Raw genomic sequence first — 26,980 nt, 5'->3', positions numbered from 1 at the left:
GTATATGAATAGGAAGGGTTTGGAGGGATATGGGCCAGGTGCTGGCAGGTGGGACTAGATTGGGTTGGGATATCTGGTCGGCACGGACGGGTTGGACCGAAGGGTCTGTTTCCATGCTGTACATCTCTATGACTGAGAGCCAATACCCTATGGCATTCAAATAGTTACAGATCGCTGAGGCAAAATGACCCGTTTATCCTGATTCATTGTTTCCTGTAAGTTAACCAATGCTGTTTTCTTGCTTTGGTGGGCAGCACGGTGGCACAGTGGTTAGCACTGCTGCCTCACAGCGCCAGAGACCCAGGTTCAATTCCCGCCTCAGGCGACTGACTGTGTGGAGTTTGCACGTTCTCCCCGTGTCTGCGTGGGTTTCCTCCGGGTGCTCCGGTTTCCTCTCACAGTCCAAAGATGTGCAGGTCAGGTGAATTGGCCATGCTAAATTGCCCGTAGTGTTAGGTAAGGGGTAAATGTAGGGGCATGGATGGGTTGCGCTTCGGCAGGTGGGTGTGGACTTGTTGGGCCGAAGGGCCTGTTTCCACACTGTAAGTAATCTAAACACATGAATAAAGAAAAATCCATGTTGTTTGTAACATTCTGAAAGAAACTTTATAAATATTTGTCAATTTAAATTTTCCTTTCACACAACTGTGTTGACTTTGCCTGATTTTACGATGGTTTGTCATAAATGTCGTACTGCTACTCGTCATAATGTATTCTAGCATTTTCCCGATGGTAGATGTTAGATGAACTGGCCTACTCTCTAACTCTATCCTTTTTTTTGAATCATGGTGTTACATTTGTGATTTTTCTACTCCAAAGGGACCTTTCCAAAATCTATGAAACTTTGGAATATTACAACCAATGAATCCTGTATCTCTGCAGCTACTTCCTTTAAGATCCTATGATATAAACATTATGGACAGCTAAGATTAGATTACTTACAGTGTGGAAACAAGCCCTTTCGGCCCAACAAGTCCATACCGATCCTCCGAAGAGCAACCCACCCAGACCCATTCCCCTACATTTACCCTTCACCTAACACTACAGGCAATTTAGCATGGCCAATTCACCTAACCTGCACATTTTTTGGACTGTGGGAGGAAATCGGAGCACCCAGAGGAAACCCACCTAGACACGGGAGAAAATGCAAACTCCATACAGACAGTTGCCTGAGGCGGGAATTGAAGCTGGGTCTCTGGCGCGGTGAGGCAGCAGTGCTAACCACAGGCTGCCCACAGTGAACAGGCTTAACAGATTTTATAAAGAGTCAAGTTAATGTTCCAAGTCCAGTTTGGTTCTTCTTCAAGTCATGTTGCACTCAAAATGTCAACTGCTTCTCTCCCCACAGATGCTCAGGCCTGCTGAGTTTCGCCTGCATTTCATTTCTTCACCAGCATCTGCAGTATTTTGCTTTGATTACAAAGGGCCACCTTCTGAATAAAGCATTGCAATTGCTGGAGCTCAGATTAAAGAGCATTTAATTCAGTCAACCAACTTGCAGATTTTGGAACTTTTTTTCGGCGTGGGCACAGGGGCAGCTTTTCCTCAACTCATTTGAAACCCTGGCACAGAGCGTAACCTGACATGCCTGGCACTGAACATGCTAAATAAACTAAGAGCCCATGCAGTTAAATGAAAACGACTGGCATGGATAGAGGATTGGCTAACTGGCAGAAGGCAGAGAGTGACAATAAAGGGATCTTTTTCAGGATGGCAGCCGGTGACTTGTGGAGTTCCTCAGGGATCAGTGTTGGGATCAGAACTATTCAGTTTACACTTTAGATGATGGAACTGAGGGCATTATTACTAAGTTTGCATTTGACACAAAGATAGATTAAGGGACAGGTTGTATTGAGGAGGTGGGGAAGGCTGCAGAAGGCTTGGAGACTGGGCAACGAAGCAGTAGATGGAATTAATTGTGGGAAACTGTGAGGTTATGCACTTTGGTAGCAAGAACTGAGGCATGGACTACTTTCTGATTGGGGAAAAGCTTCAAAAAATCCGAAGCCACAAAGGAACTTAGGAGTCCTAGTCAGGATCACTTGAGATTAATATACAGATTCAGTTGGCAGTTAGGAAGGCAAATACAATGTTCGCATTCATTTGAGAGGGCTTTGATACAAGAACAGATGTACTGCTAAGGCAATATAAGCTCTCCTCAGGCCGCATTTGGAATATTGTGAGTTGTTTTGGGTCCTTCATCTAAGGAAAGATGTGCTGGCATGGAAGGGAGTCCAGAAGAGTTTTACAAGAATGATCCTGGGGATGAAAAGCTTCTCCTAAGAAGAGGGGTTGAGGAGTGTACTCAATGGAAATTTAGAAGGACTGTGGGGTGGGGGGGGGGGGGGGGTGGAATCTGATTGAAATTTACGAAACCCTGAGAGGGCTGAATAGAGAGGGCATAGAAATGATGTTTCCACTAGTAGGAGAGACTAGGACATGAGGGCACAGTCTCAGGTTGAACGGACAAACCTTTAGAACTGATATCCGGAGAAATTTATTTAACAGAGGGTGGTGAATCTGTGGAACTCATTGTTACAGAAGGTTGTGGAAGCCAAGTCATTGAGTGAATTTAAAACGGAGGTAGGTGGGTCCTTGATTAGTAAGGGGGTCAAAGGTTACTGGGAGAAGCCAGGAGAATGACCTTGAGAAAGATATCAGTCATGATTGAATGGTGGAGCAGACTCAATGTGTTGAATGACCTAATTTTGCTCCTATATCTTTCAGAGATTGCAAAAATAAATGTTTAGGACATCGTACATTATGTAAATGATGTTAATGAGTGGATTGATATACTGTTTCACCTTGATTCTGGCTATAATTTGCTGAACTTTCATCCATGAGGAGGGCTGCATTCCTACATTCTTGAATATATTTTTGTCAATTCTGTCCTTATCTTGAAATTACCAAGTAGCCAAACATATTCCGTGTGAGTATAAAATACTGGTGCTATTGGATTGGAAAAGCAGAAGATAGCGTGAACTTTGTTGTGTGCTGTATTCTCACCCCTTCAGGAGAAGTACCTTTATCCATCACTGTGCCAATAAAAATCATCAGTTTGAAATATGCTCAAGGTCTTCAACGACATGAGGCCATCCTTAGTGCCAAAGTAGAGCATACTATTGGATGCCATCCTTTTCTCTAAAGGTAACAATGATTGAAATAAACCCAAAGTTAATTCAGTAAAGCTGCTATATGCAATATTACCTTCCTTGTTCTCTGTTGGCAGGCAAGTACAGATTTGATCCGGTTACAGAGCTGCAAGAGGTAACAGCCATTCTGTAGAGCAATCCAATCAGTCTTATTCCCCTACTCCATCACTGTATCCTTCCACTTCAATTCCCTTACTTTCTGTTTGAAACCATTCATCATTTCCACTCCCACCAGTCTTGGGTACAGCAGGTTCCAAGTTATTACAAATCATCGAAAAAATATTATTTTTATATTCCCTCTGCATCTCTTCCACAAAACATTAAATCACTGTCCCAGAGTTTTTTTTGACCAGTAAAAGAAAACAGCTTTTCTTTGTTTATATTATCTAAAACTTAATGTTTCTGTATTCCACGAACCAATATTCCTTCAATTTCCTCTTCTCACAGCTTCTCCAAACTAACCCTATCCTATAATTCATCGTCTTGGAACCATTCTATTAAACTCTCTCACAACTCTCTCAAATACTTTCACATCTTTCCAAAAGAATTTTGAACATAACTAGACTCAGTACACAAGTCCTGCAGAAGAGTTATGCTGAACTTGAAATGTTGTTAACTCAGTAGGTTTGGCAGCATCTGTGGAGAAAGAAACAGAGTTTCTCCAGCATTTGCATGGTTTTTTTTTGGAATACACAAATGGTGGCTGAACATCAATTTTAGTTGTGAAGCATAACTTTCCTGCTTTTAGTCTTGATACCTCCATTTACAAAGCTATTTAATTCTCCACCAATTGTTATTTGCACTGCATTTAAGAGATGAGACTATTAAGGGAATAAAGGAAAAATATTGACAGCCTTTTTTTTTAATCTACATGTCAGTGGCTAACACAGTAACTGAAAATATGAAACAGTTTGCGGCCAATAATATAAACAGATGTACACTCACAAACTCTGTTTGATGCCTGACACCATGGAACTGTGCTAAATTATTGTGGGGAAAATGAAGCTATCTGCCATTCTTATTCTAATAGGACAGCATCACAGTGTGCATGAAATGAGTGAGGAGCTGTGAAACAGTGGTATGTTAGCTATATGTGCCCTTGCACAGAATGGGAATACTCCATATCTGTCAGTCTGCTGACAAAGAACCCAGCCTTACCACCTGACACTCCATATGATAAATTTGCTGAACAAACTTTGGTGTGAACAGTCAGCAAAGCCCTTTGAGAATACAATATAAAGGCATCCTAATGTGCATATGAATGGGAAGAATTTGGAGAGATATGGACCAAGTGCTGGCAAATGAGACTAGATTAGTTTGGGATATCTGGTCGGCATATGCGAGTTGGTCCGAGGGTTTCCGTGCTGTATATCTCTATGACTCTATGACTCTAATTGACTCATCTATTGCATATAGATTCATAACTGATTTGTCCCTTTTGCTGCTGGTTAATTGTCCAACGTTTCTCACTCTATAACTGATATTTGACTTCTGAGAAGACCTCCCTGTTGAAGTCACATTGTTTTTAGCCAGCTTTGAAAGTGTTGTTTAATGTTGCCTTTGGGGCAGAAGGTCAGGAATATAGCCAAAAAGCCAGTTGACATCAGAACTAGCTGAATTGGAAACCATCATTTCTGGTCTATTTTACTGCTTTAGAAAATCTAGGCTGCCAGTCTACAGAGAGGCTAGTGGTGCCATTAAAATCTCTATCTTCACGCTCCTTGTCACTTTATATTCAGTTCATCCAGAACTTGACATGAAACTGCCTTTGGGCTGGTTTAACAGAAAGCAAGCAATGGAAGTCAATGGAAAAGAGGTTGACAGGTTGGCAATTCAACATTGCCTTTTTAGTGATATTGTCAAATACTACTACAGACCATGTTGTTTAGGAAAGGTAGCCTTACTGGTTTTATTTTGCAAAGTAATGGATATTGTCATAACAGTGATTAAAAAATGGACAAACAAATTTCAAAAAGAAACATCTGAAATTGCTGGAAAGGCTCAGCAGTTAGAGTCATAGAGTCATAGAGATGTACATCATGGAAACAGACCCTTCAGTCCAACTTGTCCAAGCCGACCAGATATCCCAACCCAATCTAGTCCCTCCTGCCAGCACTCGGCCCATATCCCTCCAAACCCTACCTATTCATATACCCATCAAAATGCCTCTTAAATGTTGCAATTGTACCAGCCTCCACCACTTCCTCTGGCAGCTCATTCCATACACGTACCACCCTCTGTGTGAAAAAGTTGCCCCTTAGATCTCTTTTATATCTTTCCCCACTCACCCTAAACCTATGCCCTCTCGATCTGGACTCCCCGACCCCAGGGAAGAGACTTTATCTATTTATCCTATCCATGCCCCTCATAATTTTGTAAACCTCTATAAGATCACCCCTCAGCCTCCGAAGCTCCAGGGTAAACAGCCCCAGCCTGTTAAGCCTCTCCCTACAGCTCAAACTCTCCAACCCTGGCAACATCCTTATAAATCTTTTCTGAACCCTTTCAAGTTTCACAACATCTTTCCGATAGGTAGGAGACCAGAATTGCAAGCAATATTCCAACAATGGCCTAACCAATATCCTGTACAGCTGCAACATGACCTCCCAACTCCTGTATTCAATACTCTGACAAATAAAGGAAAGCATACTATCCTATCTACCTGCGACTCCACTTTCAAGGAGCTATGAACCTGCACTCCAAGATCCCTTTGTTCATCAACACTCCCTAGGACCTCACCATTAAGTGTATAAGTCCTGCTAAGATTTGCTTTCCCAAAATGCGGCACCTCGCATTTATCTGAATTAAACTCCATCTGCTACTTCTCAGCCCATTGTCCCATCTGGTCAAGATCCTGTTGTAATCTGAGGTAACCCTCTTTGCTGTCCACTACACCTCCAATTTTAGTGTCATCTGCAAACTTACTAACTGTACCTCTTATGCTCGCATCCAAATCATTTATGTAAATGACAAAAAGTAGAGGACCCAGCACTGATCCTTGTGGCACTCCACTGGTCACAGGCCTCCAGTCTGAAAAACAATCCTCCACCACCACCCTCTGTCTTCTACCTTTGAGCCAGTTCTGTATCCAAATGGCCAGTTCTCCCTGTATTCCATGAGATCTAACCTTGCTAATCAGTCTCCCATGGAGAACTTTGTTGAATGCCTTACTGAAGTCCATATAGATCACATCTACTGCTCTGCCCTCATCAATCTTCTTTGTTACTTCTTCAAAAAACTCAATCAAGTTTGTGAGACATGATTTCCCACGCACAAAACCATGTTGAATATCCCTAATCAGTCCTTGCCTTTCCAAATACATGTACATCCTCTCCATCACAATTCCCTCCAACAACTTTCCCACGACCGACGTCAGGCTCACTGGTCTATAATTCCCTGGCTTGCCTTTACCACCCTTCTTAAACAGTGGCACCATGTTTGCCAACCTCCAGTCTTCCGGCACCTCACCTGTGACTATCGATGATACAAATATCTCAGCAGGAGGCCCAGCAATCACTTCTCTAGCTTCCCACAGAGTTCTAGGGTACACCTGATCAGGTCCTGGGGGTTTAGGCACCTTTACCCATTTTAAGACATCCAGCACTTCCTCCTCTGTAATATGGACACCTTGCAAGATGTCACCATCTATTTCCCTACAGTCTATATTGTCCATATCCTTTTCCACTGTAAATACTGATGCAAAATACTCATTTAGAATCTCCCCCATTTTCTGCGGCTCCACACAAAGGCCACCTTGCTGATCTTTGATTTTCTCCCTAGTTACCCTTTTGTCCTTAATGTATTTGTAAAGACTCTTTGGATTCTCCTTAATTCTATTTGCCAAAGCTATCTCATGTCCCCGTTTTGCCCTCCTGATTTCCCTCTTAAGTATACTCCTACTGCCTTTAAACCTGACATATGCTTCCTTGTTTTTCTTAACCAAACCTTCAATTTCTTTAGTCATCCAGCATTCCCTATACCTACCAGCCTTCCCTTTCACCCTGACAGGAATATACTTTCTCTGGATTCTTGTTATCTCATTTCTGAAGGCTTCCCATTTTCCAGCCGTCCCTTTACCTGCGAACATCTGCCTCCAATCAGCTTTTGAAAGTTCTTGCCTGACACCATCAAAGTTGGCTTTTCTCCAATTTAGAACTTCAACTTTTAGATCTGGTCTATCCTTTTCCATCATTATTTTAAATCTAATAGAATTATGGTCGCTGGCCCCAAAGTGCTGTCCCACTGACACTTCAGTCATCAGTCCTGCCTTATTTCCCAAGAGTAGGTCAAGTTATTTTTAAGATTAGATTTTCTACAGTGTGGAAACAGGCCCTTCGGCCCAACCAGTCCACATAGACTCTCCAAAGAGTAATCCACCCAGACCCATTTCCCTCTGACTAATGCACCTAACACTGAACAATTTAGCACAGCCAATTCACCTGACCTGCACATATTTGGACTCTAGAGGAAACCAGAGTACACAGAGGAAACCCACACAGACACGGGGAGAATGTGCAAACTCCACACAGACAGTCACCCAATGCTAGAATCAAACCTGGTCCCCTGGTGCTGTGAGGCAGCAGTGCTAACCACTGAGCCACCATGTCGCCCCGAAGTTTTGCACCTTCTCTAGTAGGTACATCCGCATACTGAGTAAGAAAATTGTCTTGTACACATTTAACAAGTCCCTCACCATCTAAACCCTTTACACTATGGCAGTCCCAGTCTGTTTGGAAAGTTAAATTCCCCTACCATAACCACCCTATTATTCTTACAGATAGCTGAGCTCTCCTTACGAGTTTGTTTGTCAATTTCCCTCTGACTATTAGGGGGTCTATTATACAATCCCAATAAGGTGATCATCCCTTTCTTATTTCTCAGTTCCACCCAAATAACTTTCCTGACCTGCACCCGGCTCCCTCTCCCCCCGACCTCCCCAATCAGCAGCTTGTTAATCTGCTGTTGATTTTTACATTCTCCCAGTTTCTCAACACGAGGCAATCTCTTTGCCTGGAAGCTACATTTAGGTCAAAGTAATTCCCAGAAACCTATACATGGTCAATCCACTATGCATCAGGTCATTGCAAATTACACAAAAACCAACTACTGGACAATTCCCTGCTTAACTGGAAAATCTAGGCTGGAATATAGATCATACACTTCAGGCATAATTGTTGCAACTGGATGCTGTTAAGCTCACAATCTGGAAGATACTGAAAACTGTTACAGCTCTGCAGTGTTACTGATATGGGTTCTGATGTGGATAGGCTATTCACAACCAGTCAAGTGATGTTAACTTTACGGAGACAAAAAAACTGCAGATGCTGGAATCCATTGTCAACAAGCAGGGGGCTGGAAGAGCACAGCAAGCCAGGTATCATCAGGAGGTGGAGAAGTCTGACGGTTCGGTTTAATTCTTCTTCAGGAATCCTGACTGGACTTCTCCACCTCCTGATGTAGCCTGGCTTTCTGTGCTCTTCCAGCCTACTGCTTGACAACTTTACTGAGACTGGGACCAAAAAAAAGAAAAGAGTTGGCTTTGCCACAGTGACCATGTACCATACTATTACAGATCAGCATAATGTTTCTTTGAGGTTTCTGGTGTCAATGCGTTTTTCAGTGAGACCAAAAGCCACTTGCTTTTGCATTTTGCAGCCAAGCTTTAAATAGGCTCACAATAGATGATGAGGTAGATTTGTGTCAGAGATGATATTGAACCTTGTAACTGAACCATGGGCGGCACAGTGGTTAGCAATGCTGCCTCACAGTGCCTGAGACCCGGGTTCAATTCCCGCCTCAGGCAACTGACTGTGTGGAGTTAGCACATTCTTCCCGTGTCTGCGTGGGTTTCCTCCGGGTGCTCCGGTTTCCTCCCACAATCCAAAGATGTACAGGTCAGGTGAATTGGACGTGCTAAATTGCCCACAGTGTTAGGTAAGGGGTATATGTATGGGTGGGTTGCACTTCAGAGGGTCGGTGTGGACTTGTTGGGCCGAACGACCTGTTTCCACACTGTAATGTAATCTAATCTGAACAGCCGTCCCAATTTTTACAGTGTTCAAATAGAAATGGAACATCTTGTTCTATTCCTTTTTTTTTCTCAACAGAATCATGGGTTTGGTTTTCTGAAGAAAACAAATTCTGTGCGCATTCCATCTACCAGATAACAGCCTGCCTTGCAGATAGCAACTAAACCACTCTGAGAACAAGAACAGCATGACTTTTCATGGGATCCAGCAGCTCATTACTGAAATCGGTCAAAAACATTTCTTTCGGTGGACCTTGGGAATTGCTGTCGAATAGGAAGATAAATGGCCATTATCACATGTGATATTTGTATCCTGCAAGAAAATTCAATAGCACAATAAATAGGACACAAAAGATTGACTACATGCGGAGGCTGGGATGCTTTAGAAATGACAAAAGGTGCTAATTAAACTTTACACTGGTTATCAGGGCAATCTCACCATTTCTGACCCTGTAGCCAAGCTGATAACCAAACAGCTAGTTGTCACTATTCAAATATGCAGCAGCTTGTCATTCACGGTGCTTTACAAACACATTATTATTCTCAGTAATGAAGATACAGGTTTGCAACTACTAAGGTCTGATTTTGCCTCCATACTGTTGATAGAAATTATATTGTTTTCTTTATTTGTATGGGATATTGGTTGACCAGTGGAAAGATTAGCTACGGTAGTAAGTCTTTATAAGATACGTCCATGTGACTTCAATCACTTCTGCAATGTGCACACAAAGCTGCTCTGGAGTACAACTTCTGAGGGAAAGACTGGATTAGATAAATGGCATTTGACACAGAATATATCATACTTGGACTGTTAAATGACAAGGTATGTTTGCATCACATAAGTAACAGACAAGAAGCTATCTCTGTTGGACATGCAGTCGCTTCACCATTGCTGAATTTCCCACTGCAAACAAGCAGGTCAGGAGCTGGGAATTCTGTGGCAGTTAACTCATCTTGTGATTCCCTACAGCTGGTCGAAGCACCTCCAATCATGGCTGTGATGGAATAGTTATCTACTTATCAAGCAAGTGGAAGAGTCAACGCCACCGGACCCGAAGCATTAACTCTGATTTCTCTTCACAGATGCTGCCAGACCTGTTGAGCTTTTCCAGCAACTTCTGCTTTTGTTCGAGTTCATGGTAGTTGTCCTTTCCCGATAATGGGGAATTTTAATACTAGAGGGCACCTTTTTAAGGTGAAAGGAGAGAAATTTAAAAAAGACATGAGGGGCAATTTCTTTTTCATAGAGAGTAGTTTGTGCATGGAATGAACTTCCTGAGGAAGTGGTGGATGTGGGTATAATTACAATACTTATCCAACTGTCTTTTAAGCATGTGAATAGGAAAGGTTTGGAGCAATATGGACCAGGAACAGGCAGGTGGGAGGAGTTTAGTTTGGGATTACGTTTGGCATGGACTGGTTGGACCGAAGGATCTGTTTCCATGCTGTATAACTCTATATGTGATTATCAGAAGAGGAGGTCTTTTTCCAATAATAAACACCAATTTTTGTTTGCTAAATATTGCTTTGAAATATCCACAATATAAGCCAGCTACAACATATAAATTATTTGACATTGTTGCAAAGAGACTGAGAGCCTTAAAGCTAATTACTCTTCCTATTCACTCCACCTATATGTGAACAGATTGTGATTTAATTGTTCCCCTTTTTAAACAGTTGGGACATATTTCCCCAACTATTTGTTTGTAGGCTCTGACTTTGTAAGGATCATAACAATATCATTTCACAGTTAAAACAGAAGTAGGGTTTATTTCATACACTTAGACCTGGGGGTGGGGATGCATTCTTCACAACACAGGTACATTTGCAAGCATATATCAAGGGCAATAAAATCAAAATGGATAAAGAGAGTATTCTATTTGCAACAATTTAAATTATAAATATTCAAGATTTTCAAACTTATCAAAGTTCTGACATTTCAAATGCAGTCTAAAAGTCTGAAACTGGGGTTAGCAGTTTGAAATCTTTTGTTGGGATGATAGACTGGCAAAGCAATTTCATCTCTTCAAAATTTCATTGAATGTTGTCTCAGGAATTCTGCTGAAATATAACTTTTGATTCATAGTTTTGACAAAAGAAACTTGATTCCTTGTGAAGTACATGGATAAAGGTTGTTGGCCATTTTTCTTTTTGAAACAGCCCAGAGGATGTTATTTAGCCTTCTGGAATTAGGGGTTTCGATATTGTCAGTAGATATTGTGTGGGAAACTTTGACCCATTAACTGGATGCTATGTTAAAATGATGTGGCTAAAAGGCAGTTGAGTTCAGCACTCTGGAACTCATGTCACAAAACCTCTTTGTGGGCGAGGGGAAATAGCAGTTATTATTGAGACAAAGGTCTACATTGCAGTTAAATAATTATCTCAAACTGATCCCAGTCTCCAAATGGAAAGTCATCAGCACACCTACTCAGAGGATAAGACGAGCTTGCAATTCTATTGTGAAATGGTATGTTTCCTTCAATCTTGGAGACAATTTTCTCCATTGCAGTTCATAACACAATAGTTAACATTGCAGACTTATCATGAAGTATACGGAGTGCTAATGATGGCTTCTAATTATATTCTAGAAGGTCACTAAGTCCAGTCACCAACTATCTTTGTAAGACTGCAAAATGTGCTTTTTGAAAAAAGTCACTAAAACTACATGTGAGAGAGTGAGAGAGTGAAGTTGTTTTCTTTAATCTACTCACAACAAGCAAAACAAGCAGATAATACTCTGATGTAAGTTATAGTTTCAAACCTAGGCCCTGATATCAAAACCAAATGTAATCTGAAAATGACCAAAATGGGTAATATAATAGACCCCAATATTAAATTAATAGTGTGAAAGCTTATCATAGGAACAGGCAGTAATGAGAGACTGAACACTTCTGATGTTTTACAATTTAATACATTAATTGAATATACAGAATAGAAGAGTAATTTTCTTAATATGTAAAGAGAATGTGTTTGAGAATCTCAGTGCGTCGCAAAGGATCTGTTCTGAAGGACCGTCATTGACTCTCATGTTTACCGATGAGGGGTCTTATCCATTATCAATGCTTGGAAAATAGTGGTAACTACACATTGAATACATTGCACTATTCTATCTTAAACAAGTACATAGATGTTACAAAATAAGGGCAATAAGACTGATCCCAAATGTAAACATGCTGAAGAAAAGTATGCAAAGCTGAAGACTTGCAAGCCAAAGGAAAGGATGTCAATAGCAAACATCAGTGAGATTAATGAAAATACTAAGTGACAAGTCTAATCCAATGCTCAACCAGCAAGTCAGATTGAATCAAGCAAATACATTCAAATGTAAATAAAAGAAAGAGTTCTTCATTTAGGGAAGGAAATTAGACACCAAAGCTTTCAGGAAACCAAACCGAAGGATGAAAGAAAGCCATTGGAGTGAATGACCTTTCCTCATTTCTTACATATTAACCCTTTCAATCCTGCAGTTTGTACTACCTAGAAGGACAAGGGCAGCAGACAAATGGAACACCACCATCTGCAAGTTTCCTTCCAAGCCACAAAGCATCTTGACTTGGAACCATATTGCTGATCCTTCATTGTCATTGGGGCAAAATCCCGGAAGTTTCTTCTTAACAGCACAGTATCTGCCCAAAGACTGCAGCAATTCAATAGATCAGCTCACCACCATCTTCCCATGAGAATTATGGAAGGACAATAAATGCTAGCCTAGCCAGTGGCACTAACATTCCCTGCACAAATGAAAATAAAGAACAGGTATTAAATAATACTATTTTTAAAGCACCATGGACTATTGACTGGGCATTAAATTAGGGAAACATTATATTATTATTATTAGAGATAACAAATGACTGAGATACGTAAAATGAGAAAATTTAGGTTTAATGCGGATGTGATCGAGTCATTTAAATTGGCATGTGAACATAGAATTAGAAGTCAAGTGTAGTAATTTAAGAAGCCTCAAGCAAAATTAGAACAGAGTAGTATCTTTGCTCCAAAGAAACCATTGTAAATCTGTGTAATGAATTCCTGGCAAAAGCACTTTTGTCTGAGTAATTCCTTTAAATACGAACAGAAAGTGTACATGCTTAATTTCTGAGGAGAAACAGATAAAGCAACCATTTGGTGCATGAGATATGAGCCTGTAGCATGGTCAGTCTCTAAGGGTTTCCAGGCTTGGCCCTAATTACATTCACAACACGAAATGACAGAACTTTGGATTCACCAAAATGGTACAGTGGGAAGGTATGCACCTTCAGGAAACCTGAAGGGAGAGGGAAAAAGAAAGCAAGGAAGAAAGAAAGGAAATAAAGAAAGTAAACTGTTTTTCAAACACTTGAGCATGAAAATCGAGGCTGACAGCTTATTGCAGCACTGAGAAAGCAATCTTTCCTACGAGACATTCAATTGTTACTCTTAAGGTGGATGTAAGCAACTCCATCATTATTTGGAAGAGTACGAGATTTATTCTCAATGCCTTTTGTCAACATAATTGAAACAGATTATGTGCTCCTGATCACATTGCTCACAAATTGGCTGCTGGATTTCCTATAATACAGGAGTAATTACACTTCAAAAGATCTTTCATTACCTAGAAAGGGCTACTGGAAGTCCTGAGACCACAAAAGGAATCATACGAATGCAAGTCTTGCTATTTTTGTCCATGTATCTCATAGCAGTTGATTTGCTTATTAAAAGAATCTTCTGCCTGAAACTAGCATTGCTCCAGCTTCAGAGAGGAGCCATAGGACAATTCATCTTCACCACTATTCTCAAATATAAAATCTTGTCACATACTTTTTTGAAAATATAACTTTCTCAAATCTGCAGTTTTTCCTTTCATAGAAACATTACTCGACAGGTCCAGTTGATCAATAATGACCAAATTTTGCCCCAGAGATTAATAGCATGGAGTCTAAATTCAATTGTTACAAAATGTGATAGATTTAAAATGGTACAAAGAAAACTTCACCTTTCCATATTTATATTCATTATTAGTTCAAAAGCTTTTCTTACCCAGGAATGAAAGACATCTCTGACTGTCACAAATTTCCCTTCCACTGTTACACATGAGTTTCAAATAGGGCACAAAAGAGATAGCTCTCTATAACGAACTAAGATTCCTTCTTGTGAAATATTTTGCAAATTGATGTAATGACAAAAAAAAATTCTATTCAACTTTGGGATAATTCAATTTAGAGAAATTGTTAAAGGTTGATAATCTCAACAATGTTGTGATGGCTGCTATGGCTTTCAGCTGCATGCATACCCTTTAGGGTCTTCCTCTACACAACTTGTTTTTCCAATAAATGTCTGTTCCAATGTTTAACAGTACATGTAATCAAAAGCGATTCAAAATATTATTCCCTAAGATTAGACACATAACATTTGATGATACTATGGTTTAAAGAGGTATATTTTATTCTGGTCTTTATTGTGAAGAAAGCTTGAGACAGAGGCACTAAGCTGTCTGCTCAATGCCAATAGAATAAACAGCTTATGAGGTCATGTGTTTTTTTATGTTAGAACAATAGGAGCAGACTGAATGGGTGGAATCAAGCTCCCACAGAACAAAGATGTTTATTTACAACTTTCTGCAGTTGCTGGGGTCTTGAAGCTGGATGTGAAGTCTCTTATTCCCCTCTCTGTTACAGCTAAAAGCTATATTCCTGCTGCTGGAATTGCACATAAAACAATCCATTTTACTGAATTTGCCTTTGCCAAGAGTGTGCCTATGGGATGTTACTACATTGGAACAATCAATTTGTGGTAGTTAATGTGTATATTATTGTCAAGCTTTTTAATACTTAAAGTTAGGCCAATTCTTTGATTTTTATTTTGCCTGTATCTTAACTGTAGTGCAAAAATAAAGCATGTTTTGTTTAAAATTGTGTAGTTTGATAAATCCAATTGCATATGGAATGCAATGCCTCACATTTACCTTTTAAAATAAGAAAAAGTTAGGGTCTAGGCTATTTTCTGAATATATTTTGAGGGGATTTGATCTGTTCCATTACAATGAGAAGGATGTAGAAGGCTTTTTCATTTCATTTGAGAAAGTGGCAGAACAAATGAAGTTACTGGTAACAATGTGGATATTGTTGATCCAAACAAAGTTGGTCAGTCAAACTCGTGAGGCATTTGCATCATTATCAGAGGAATTATCGGGAGAATGATGAGATGAAAAAAATCCATCTTAAATGCTTGTGATCTAGTACCAGAAACCTACAGACAACATTTTAGGAATCTAAGGAGGGAATCTGGTCAAACATACATAGAATTTGAAATGATCAAAGTAATTTTGATACATTGGTAAGGAAATTGACAATAGATCAAACATATCATGCTCTTAGAGAGATGATTATTTTGGAGGACTTCAAAAATTCACTTTCTCACATAGTGAGATGGAAGAGCAGAGATTTAAAACTACAAGTTAAGCAGCTGAAATGGGTGATGATTAGGAGTTGGCTCATAAATCAAAGTCTGACTTCCAACATCAGTTTCAAACTGTAACGGATAGAAATTGGGGAAAATAGAAGGGAAAAGGAATTCTCACTTGGAGATAGTAAAGATAGTTTACCAAAGGGTTAAAAGGAAACCCATGAGGGGGCAGGAGAAGTAAGAAGCTTGGGTAAGTTACATGAAGTCACAGTGTTGGTGGTTTGCAAAAGCACTGGGAAGACGGATATGAGAAAACAGGATATGCAAATGAGTTTTTTTTGACGTAAAGGGAAGCATAGTGGAACCTTAAAAGCTGGAAAAAACTATATAACTATCAGAAGTTGGTTGAGATGAAAGTGTTAAATCTCTTTAAAGAATTTACTGACATGAATAAACCTTACCCATACAAAAGGATTAGATAAAGTAATTAAGACTCTAAGAGAAACAGAAGGAAGTCAATTTTTTTATGGTGAGTGTTGAGGAGATATGTAATTCTGAAGGAGTATTGCTGGAAACATGTGGTATTTTGTGGAATTCATCTCTAGTATGATATAGTTGGATCATAGGTGGGAGTGATGGCTACTGTGGTTGAAAAGCCATGAAAAATCAGGCAATAAAGTTGTGACAGGAAGCATATGCTGGGATTTTTCCTGACTGTGGTAACAAGGTCACAAAGCCACATAAATCAAAGAATAAAGATAAGGAATTTGAAGTTCCATTATCAGAAACCATGTTTGATCAAATGGTTGAGAGAGAAAAAAACAAGAACAGGTGGAGGACAAAGTGGATATTTTTAGTTCAGATAAATTAGTGGAATTACAACAGAAAGATGAAAAACTAAAGCAGTTGTATCAAAAAGCATTCACAGAAGAAAAATGTGATAGTGACATTCTGGGATACAATCTTAAAAATGAAGTCTTGATGAGGAAATGGAGACCATCATATATTCAGGCAGATGAAAAATGGGGAGAAGTTCATCAAGTTGTATTGCCGATGGGTTATAGAAAGGGCTTGTTGTGGATAGCACATGACTTATCAGTAGGTGGTCATTTTGGACTAAGCAAAACTCAAACTAAGATACAAAAACAGTTTTTTTTGTCTGGAATGCATGGGGATGTGACTAACCTTTGCTGGACATGTCATACACGTCAGATAATTCAAAAACCTCAGGCAATGATAAAACCAGTACCCTTAATAGCCATTCCTGCATTTGAGGACCCTTTTACAAGGGTCTTAATTGGTTGTGTAAGACCCCTACCTAAAACAAAAAGTGTAAATCAGTATTTGTTAACCATAATGATGTGACTACTAGATTTCCAGAAGCCATTCCATTATGCAGTATCCCGGCTAAAAAGGATTGTAGAAGAGTTACTCGAACCTTTGAGGAGATAGACTACCCACAGAAATATGTTCAGATCAAGGGTCACATTTTACGTCAGAAGCATTCAAGAAAGTTATGGACAGCTTAGAAATAAAATAATTGAAATCCATTGCACACCATCCAAAATAGCAGGGAGCATTAGTATGGTGAAATGAAATTTTAAAGACCAGGTTGAGGGTTTATAATCAAGACTAACCAGAGGGTTGGAATAAAAGGAATTCTATTTGTACTTTCTACAATTAGAGATACACTTAAATGAATCAACTAAATTCAGTTTATTTGAATTAGTTTTTGATGAGCGGAGAGGAGCATTGAAATTACTTAAGGAGAAATTGGTCAGTGAGAATTCAGAGACCACATATTTAGACATAAGTATCAAAGTTTAGGGAAAGATTAATAGAACAAATGAGTTGGCTAGATGGAATTTGAAAGTAGCACAGCATGTGATGAGACAGAAAGCAGGCAAGAGATAAAAAATGCATAATTTTGCTAAAGGACAATAAAGTGTTAGTGTTACTTCCAGTGGTAGACAAACCTTTAAAGGCTAGGTTTAGTTGGCCCCTATCAAATTGAATGAGGTGAATATTTGATAAGGATGCCAGATAGAAAAATAAGTCTCACAGTGTGTCATTGATTATGCTCAAAAGGTATTTTGATAAGGAAGGAAAGCAAAAGGAGAAAGTGTTTCTGGTTCCAACACAGAGTGAAGAACCAAGTTCAGAGGATTCTGATTGTCCAATTTAATCTGAGGAATGTCCAATGAGAAAGTTTTCAAAAATTGTGATAAATTATTTAGCTACCTTCCAGAGGAAAATTGAAATGACCTGACATGGGGAGATATGTGAGAATAAATTAAGAAGGATTGATCTGATTATGCATGTAGATATTGGAAATACTGTTCCAATTAAACACTATCCCTATAGACTTAACCCTTTAAAGTTGGTACATGTTCAAAAGCAACTTGTATTTCAAAGTTTGATTTACTCTGAGGATACTGGCAGGTAACTTCATTCAAAAGACAAAAGGAAAATTTGGCTTTTGTGATGTCGAATGGACTGCACCAGTTTAAAGTCATGCCATTTTGATATGAAAAATGTGCCAGCCACATTTCAAAGACTAACCAATAAAGTCATTTCAGGATTACTCAATTGTGTCATGATTTGTGTACTTTTGGTCACACTTAGCGAATCTATCGGAATTGTTCGATCGACTTCAGAAGGTGGGCTTGGTGATAAACCTGGCTAAGAGTCAGTTCGCAAAAGCTCAAGTCACTTTCATTGGATTTGGAAACATGGCCTCAGAATATGAAAACAAAGATTATTGGGGAGTTTCCCAAACCATCGATGAAGAGGCAAGTACGATGTTTCCTGGAACTGAGTGGTTTTTATTGTACCAAATTTTAGCAGTGCAGTTGTTCCACTGACTGACTTGTTGAAGAACTGTAGAAACTTCAATGGATGGAGGAATGTCAGAAGGCATTTGACAGCCTGAAAGCTGTGTCAACCACTGCCCCAGTATTAGCTACACCTAACTATGCAAAGCCATTTAAGGTAGATATCCATGCTAGTGATGTAGGTGTTGGTGCTATACTTTTTCAAGACAACAAGATAGAAAGATCTGTTGGGTATTTTTCCAGAAAGTAGAATAATCATCAACAGAAATATTGCCCAATTGAGAAGGAAACCTTCAGTTTAATGTTGGCATTGCAACATTTCAGCATTTATATTGCTGATAATGTTTCTGAGACAATTATATGTACTGATCATAACGCCTTAACATTTTTTGGAAAATTTAAGGATAAAGATTCCATATTGCTCAGATGGAGCTTATTATGGCAGCCATTCATTTTGAAAGTTATACATGTTGCAGGACATGAGAACATAATTGCCAACATGCTGTTGTGACTTTGGTGAAGAAAGATGGAGGCATTCGGTTGAGGGCAAAACATAAACTGAAAAGGATTGCAGTAATGAATTTTTATATGTTTAGAATCACTGTAATGCACTGTGGTGCACCAATACATATCATTTTATTTTATTTTGAGAGGGGTTGGTTTGGCCCATGACAAACAGAAGTTTAAACCTTTTTATGAAATAAAAGTTAGTGCAATAGTATTTTGTAAACAGAGGACTGGTTGAATAAATAATTTAGTGCCGTGAAAAGTAATCATATTATATCATACATCTGTGGATAAACATTGGCTACCAGACATTGCATCACAGTTGGGTTCTGTTGTGGAGCTGGAAAATCATCACATTGAAAAGCTGGACTCTAAACTTTGCACAAAGTCCTAAGGCAAGTTTGAGCCCAATTCCTCTTTATTCCTTCGAAGTGGCCTTAGCTGGAATTATAGAATGCCAACAATGTGAAAGCAGGCCATTCAGCTCAGCAAATCCACACCGACCCTCCTAAGAGCATCCCACCCAGACATAGCTCCCTACCCTATTCCTGTAACCCTGCATTTCTCATGGCTAATTCACCCAGCCTACACATCCCTGGACATTATAGGCAATTAACATGGCCAATCCATTAACCTTTAGACTATGGGAGGAAACCAGACCATCTGAATAAAACCCACGCAGATTCAGGGAGAATATGCAAACTCCACACAGACAGTCACCCGTGTGAAATTGAATCTGGGTCCCAGGCACTGTGAGGCAGCAGTGCTAGCTACTGAGCCACAGTATCACCCTGTGCCTGTTGTGGAAGGCTACCCATGTGAGTGTCTCTTGTGCATGCTACATTGAATGAGTCAGCTGAGTCTTCAACAGTAGAATCTTCTGCAACCCTCAATCTGTGAACTTACTTCCTTCCTCATTGGCCTGGCTGCTGCTAATTCATACCCAGTGACTCATTAGAAGATGATCTTGATTCTATGCAGACCTGTAATGTATGTTCAGTGACATTAACTGAATTGGTGGCTTTGAGTACAGATCATATGCTGGCACTCCTTCAAAGATCTGAAGGCATAGCTTCCAGCCTTTACCATGAGCTGCATCAAATGGTCAGGCAGCAAATCCGGAGTATCAGAAAGCACAAATGCAGCTGAGGAAGGCGCCTGGAGTAGAAATTACAAGGTCCATTATTAACTGGTAAACCGGCAGCAATTTGCAATTCATGCTAGGAGCAGGATGAGGATAATGTGGGATTTCAAAATGGGCACAAGGCAGGATAACACTGCCAGTCTAAAAGGTTCTCTGGGAGAGGGAGGGATTGGTGGGGAAGGTGCTAGCAGAGGCAATGGAGGTGACGGGGGAGATGTCAAGCAAAGCTATATAGAAGTCATTGAGCTTTTACTGACACTGTGTTCAGATTCTCTGGATGAGATTCTTGGAATTGACCTCCATGTTTTTTTTTTTATTCACAGTATGTGGGCTTCATTGTCGAAGCTAGCATTGATTGCCAATCCCCAAATGCTTAGAGTTAACGACATTGCTGTGGATCTGAAGTCACATATAGGCCAGATCAGATTAATATGGCAGATTTCCTTCCCTAAAGGACATTAATGAACCAGATGGAGTTTTCCTGACAATCAACTATGGATTCATGGTTATCATTAGACTTTTGATTCTGGATCTAATTGTATCAATTGTAGTAAAAATCCATCCAGTTCACCAACGTTGTTTAGAGAAGGACATACTTACCTGGAAAATGGGACTAAATTAATTTAAATGCCTGGTCGACTGGACAAGTGGACCAAAAGGTCTGTTTCCAAGCTGTACAACTGTATAGTCTGGCCTACATAGGATTTCAAACCTACAGCGAAGTAGTTGAATCTTAACTGCTCACTAGCAAACCGCTCAAGCCAATGACATACATGCTGATGTTGACAGTGATGTTCACTTACTATGAAAGAATAATTTAATTAAAAACTCAGCTTGGCAGTAATTTTGTGACACCTGAAGCAAGACAATCTGATGGTGAGTAGAAATGCCATGATCATTTATTAGGACTGAATTGTTTTACTGTGTAATACCCAATATAACATTTTGCTGAAAAATTAAGTTATGTCAGCTATGGTTCAGTGGTTGAACTCTCACTCTGAGTCAGATTTTGAGTGTTGATATTCCACTCAAGAAATCTAGACTGTCACTTCAATGCTGTTACAAGAGAATGGTGCATTACTTAATGCATTGTATCAGATAAGATGTTAATCAAAGGCTACATCTGTCCTCTCATGTGGATATAACACTGGCAACTAACGCATTGTATGGGAAATTGCCCAGGTTTGTCCTGAACAGTAAAAGCAGGAAAATCCAACCTGGCCAATTGCCACCTCATCAGTGCACTCTCAATCTTTATTAAGCTGATGGATGGTGTCATCGACAGTGCTATCAAGCAGCACCTGCTCAGCACTAACCTGCTCAGTGGCGCCCAGTTTGGAATCTGCCAGGGCCACTCAGCTCCTGACCTCATTGCAGCTTTGGTCCAAATGTGGACATAAGAGCTCAATTTCAGTGGTGAGATGGGAGTGACAGCCCTTGACATCAAGACCTTTCCCCACCAAATATAGCATCCTAGCAAAACTGAAGTCAATGGATATCAGGGGTAAACACTCAACTGGCTGAAGTTAAACCTGGCACATAGGAGGAGTTGTGGTTGGTGGAGGTCAGCCCCGGGATATCTCTGCAGGAGCTCCTCAGTGTAGTATCCTCTGCCCAACCATCTTCAGCTGCTTCATCAACGACCTTCCCTCCATCACAAAGTCAAAAGTAGAGATGTTTGCTGATGATTGCACAATATTTAGCACCATTTGTGAGTCCTCAAAATACTGAAGCAGTCCATGTTCTAATGCAACATGATCCAGGCTTAGGCTGACAAGTGGCAAGTACCATTCACGCCACACAAGTGCCAGACAATTAACTTCTCCAACAAGAGAGAATCTAACCATTGTACCTGGACAATCAATGACAGTTTATCACAGAATTTCCCCCTATCAAGATCCTGGGGCATGGCATTGACCAGAAACTCAATCAGACTAGCTACATAACTGCAGCAGCTGCAAGTGCAGGTCAGAGACTAGGAATTGTGCGGTGAGTAACTCGCCTCCAGAGTCCCCAGAATCTGTCCACTGCCTAGAAGGCACATGTCAGGAGTTTGATGAAATAATCCCCAGTTGACTGGATGGGTGCAGCTCCAACAGCACCATCCAGGACAAAGCATCCTGTTTCATTAGCATTACATCCACAAACATACATACACTCCATCACAGTCATTCAGTCACAGCAGTGTGTACCATGTACAAGGTGCACAATAAAATTCACCAAAGATCTTTAGACATCATTTATATAAATGATTTGGATGTGGCTGTAGGAGATATGGTTAGTAAGTTTGCAGATGACACCAAAATTGGAGGTGTAGTGGAGACCGAAGAAGATTACCTCAGAGCACAACTGGACTTTGATCAGATGGGCCAATAGGCCAAGGAGTGGCAGATGTAGATTAATTTAAATAAATGTGAAGTGCTGCATCACCGTCAGTACAGAAAGGTAAGTCAGTACAGAACTTATGCACTTAATGGTAAGGTTCTGAGGAGTGTTTCAGAACATAGAGACCTTGGAGTGCAGGTTCATAATTCCTTGAAAGTGGAGTCACAGATAGACATGATAGTGAAGAAGGTATTTGATATCCTTGCCTTTATTGATCAGTGCATTGAGTATTAAAGTTAGAGGTCATGTTCTGGCTGCACAGGACATTGGTTCAGCTACTTTTGGAATACTGTGTGCAATTCTGGTCTCCCTGCTATAGGAAGAATGTTGTGAAACTTGGGAGTTCAGAAAAGATTTACAAGGATGTTGCCAGGGTTGGATGATTTGAGCTACAGGAAGAGGCTGAACAGGCTGGGGCTGTTTTCCCTGGAGCATCGGAGGCCGAGGGGGTGACCTTACAGAAGTTTGTAAAATCATGAGGGGCATTGATGGAGAGAATAGCCGAAGATTTTTCCCCAGGGTAGGACAGTCCAAAACTAGAGGGCATAGGTTTACAGTGAGAGGGGAATGATCTTAAAGGGAGCTAAGCTGCAACTTTCTTTGTTCAGAGAGTGGTGTACGTATGGAATGAGTGGTACAATTGCAACATTTAAAAAGCATCTGGATGGGTATATGAATAGGAGGGATATGGGTCTAGATTAATTTAGGATACCTGGTAGGCATGGATGAGTTGGATGGAAGGATTTGTTCCATGTTGTACAGCTTTATGACTCGGAGTTCAATGGTGCAAAGCCATTTAGCTAAGCCATATTAATAAAAATTTATTAGAAAATTACCAGTAGGTCCTCAAGATATCAACTTACTGCTGGAAAGTTTGCGTGTTTTAGAAATTCTTTCTACAAAGATTTGTTTCAAAGTATTAATTTCCTCGTCACAAATACAGACAGTTGGTGAAAGTTAGCAGGTCGGGCGGAACTGAAGAACAATCCCCGGACTAGAAACCTGAACTCTGGCTGCCAGACCTGCAAACAATCTCTAGGTTTATTTCAGACCTTCAGCAGCCGCACTGGTTCGTTGTAGTTTCGTGTTAATTGCCATGCAATTGGGTTTTGGCATCAATGAGCAGCGGGTGGAGGTTACAGCACACACTGCCCTGACATCAATAAGCTGAGCCCAAGTATTAAATTACAGTACTCACTCCTGAACTTGCACCAGGAGAGTGCCCGCTACTTGTTGATGGTAGTCAGCCTCTCGCCCTGGTTCCAGGTATTCAGCAAGACTGAGGGGTCTGGCAATTGTGGAGCTTCGCTGTGAGCAGAGGTTGGGACGGAGACAGCTTGTGTATGTGTGTGTGTGTGTGTGCTCCGACAATGTCAGAGTCCCAGTTCCTGCTGCTCTGCCCAAGTTTGCTGCGCTGTATTTCACGCAATATTGACAATGAGCAACATAGCCGCGACCCCTGATGAGTCATGTTGAGCGGAATGACAGTTCACCCCTCTGCCCAGACTCCGTTATATTACAGGCTCCCAGTTTCCGCAGAGCAGATCAGATCAGTCAGTCTTAACAGGACGAGCAAACGGTGAGACTACAGCAGAGGGGACCAAACCTCCAAAACTTGATTGAAAGGGTACCATGAAGCGACTTTTCTACGTCCTCATCAGCTGTGCTGCCATCAGTTATGTTTCCACTGCTGTGATTACTGGGGTGAGTTCAGGAATTTCCCTGAAATCGATTTCGTATAAGTTTGATTGTCAACGTTAGAGCTGTAGGATCAATCCACGAAAACGCAGGTATCCTGCAAAGAGGCTGCCCGGAGTTTAAATAGACAAGCTAAAAGTTGTGTGATTTGCTCAACATTGCAATCTCTAGAATGGTGAATGAAACTTGTATAGCAGTGATTGATATCGAAAACTATAACTAATATTTGAAAGGTCGGTTTTCTTTCTTTGTAGTTTGGGGGCTGTGTGAGTAAATTTTACCCCTTCAGCAGTCAGGTTTAATAACAGTGCATGGTAGATCAATTCTGGTATATTCTGCCCTTAAACCAATACCTAGGCTGCAAAAAAAAACTTCTGATTTCACAGCAGCTTGGACCAGCACAGATTTCGGTCTAATTATTGTTCCTTGTAACCAGGCTGACTGAGCGGTGTTTTAATTCACCTGACATCAGAAACCTCTACTATACCAGGCAAGGCAGAATCCTTAACGTGAAAAAGAAAGTGAGCCCAGTGAGATCATATCATTTTGGTTTTGGATTAACGGAATTCAATTTCATCTGTAAAGGCAATCATTTCAATTATTAGTCTCCCCGAACAACTAGCAAGCTCAAAAAAATCATTCCGAACTGCACATAATTTGCACTGGAAAATAACCTCCTGTAGTTAATATTTCATACTAGACATTTTATTCTGCCTAAGTGTCTCTGAAATGTTATATGGTAAATGTAACTGTCACAGGGCAGCACTACATTTCTAACAATAATTTGAAGACTTATTCCATTGTCTCACCTTCTGTCTGAACCACATATGCTGCAGTTCTTCAATATATAGACAACTGTGTCCAAGGTGAAAATACCTGAAATGACAAATACTTTGGAAGACTTACAATTATTAGATTGTAGCAGTAACACAGATGTGCATTTGTATCTTATGTGAATGAAAAACGTACATTTATATCATGCCTTTCAATATGTGGATATCCTGAAGAGTTATTCAGTGTAGCATAGTCGCTGTTGTAATGGAGGAAGTGCAACAGCCAACAAAGTCCCACAAACAACAATGTAATAAGGGTCAAGTATTGTGCAAATTTTACCATCAGGCCACTTAGCACTGACCTTGAAGAAAGCTATCGATCTAGTGAACTCCGAGGTATGGATTTCCACATTCTGAACAGCAGCTTAAATCTGGTGCCAAGTCAAAGGCAACAGCAACTGTGAACAAGCAAGGAAGCAACAAATCACATTGAAATATTCTCAGCAAACCAGTGGCTTCAGGCACAAATGTTGTTGCACAGAAGGAAGCCATTCATCCCAATATGATTGCACTAACTCCCTGAGCACTAACATTTCTCTCAGAGTGTTGAGAGTCAGAGAGGCACAGAGTCATAGAGATGTACAGCATGGAAACAAACCCTTCCTGCTGAACAGATATTCCACCCCAATTTAGTCCCACCTGCCAGCACCCAGCCCATATCCCTCCAAACCCTTCCTATTCATATACCCATCCAAATGCATTTGGATGAATCCTTGGAATTCTCTTAAAGATACAGAATCTTTAGATATTTTGAAGGGCAAGGTTGATAGATTCTAAATTACCAAGGGGTGAAAGATTATCAGGGAATGCAAGAAAGGAGTGTTCAGGTTAAAATTAGATTAGCTGTGATCTTATTGAATGGCAGAGCAGGATTGAAGGGTAAATGATGCCCTCCAGGGCATCTCCTCCACTTTCCAAATCTCTGCCCTTGAATCTCACCCAATTGCAACAAGGACACAACTCCCCGGTCCTCACCTTCCATTCCACCAACCTTTGGATACAACAGATCATCCTCTGCCATTTCCACCATCTACAATCAGACCCCACCACCAGAGATAAATTTCCCTCCCCACCTCTTTCTGCACTTCACCGAGACTACTCCCTCTGCAGCTCCCTTGTTAGGTCCACGCAACCCACCCACCAACCCATCCTCTACTCCAGGTAACTTCCCTTCCCACTGCAGGAAGTGTAAAACCCACTCCTCCACCCTCACCTCCATCCAAATCCTGCAGAGATTTTCCTGCACATCTACTGTGTGCATTGCTCCCGTTGTGGTCTCCTCTATATTGATAAGACAGGACACCAACTTGCAGAACGTTTCAGAGAACATCTCTGGGACACACACACTAATCAACCCCACTGTCCTGTGGCTGAACTCCCCTTCCCAGTCTGCCACGGACATGCGAGTCCTGGGCCTCCTCCACTGCCAGATTCTAGCCACCCAATACCTGGAGGAAGAATGCCTAATTTTCCGCCCTGGGACCCTCCAACCACAAGGGATCAATGTTGATTTCACCAGTTTCCCTATCTCCGCTCTCTTCACCTTATCCCAGATCCAACCCTCCAATTTGGCACCACCCTCTAGAACTGTCCTACCTGTCCATCTTCCTTCCCACCTATCCACTCCACCCTCCGCTCTGACCTGTCACTATCACCCCCAGCTCCATCTATCTATTGCATTCCCAGTTCACTTCCTCCCAGCCCCAACCCCACCCCCCCTCCCATTTATCTCTCTCACCATTTGGGCCTCCCCCACATTCCTGATGAAGGGCTTATGCTTGAAACATTGACTCTCCTGATCCTCGGATGCTGCCTGATCGGCTGTACTTTCCCAGCACCACTGATCTTTTGACTCTGATCTTCAGCATCTACAGTCCTCACTTTCTCCAAGCCTATTTATGTTCCTTGTTCCTATGTCTACAACTTTGTATCAATCTCCTGCCTTTTCTCCATAACCCAATATATGCATCTACTTTGGTTAATTAACCAGTGTCCCCTTGAATGCCTCAGTTGAA

The 26,980-nt window shown here is 40.7% G+C and overlaps 1 protein-coding gene across 2 annotated transcripts in view; it reads left to right on the top strand.

The window, feature by feature from the left end:
* The window catches only part of prok2 (prokineticin 2), a 163,327-nt gene that overhangs the window by 73,404 nt on the left and 62,943 nt on the right, over positions 1-26,980 (top strand). The window contains exon 1 of one of the 2 annotated variants that reach the window (XM_043708593.2): positions 24,038-24,138. The exons of the other annotated variant lie outside the window; for it this stretch is intronic. Within the exon in view, the coding sequence (XP_043564528.1) occupies positions 24,067-24,138 (72 nt within the window). The 5' untranslated portion in view covers positions 24,038-24,066. Of the gene's footprint in view, positions 1-24,037; positions 24,139-26,980 lie in introns of those variants that run through there. 2 annotated transcript variants of the gene reach the window in all.

Source organism: Chiloscyllium plagiosum, unplaced genomic scaffold (genome assembly GCF_037043375.1).
Source record: "Chiloscyllium plagiosum isolate Xiang-an unplaced genomic scaffold, Cpla_swu_hap1 HiC_scaffold_14, whole genome shotgun sequence".
Taxonomy (NCBI): Eukaryota; Metazoa; Chordata; class Chondrichthyes; order Orectolobiformes; family Hemiscylliidae; genus Chiloscyllium; species Chiloscyllium plagiosum.
The sequence above is the reverse complement of the archived record's forward strand: the minus strand, read 5'-3'. Positions and strand labels throughout refer to the sequence as shown.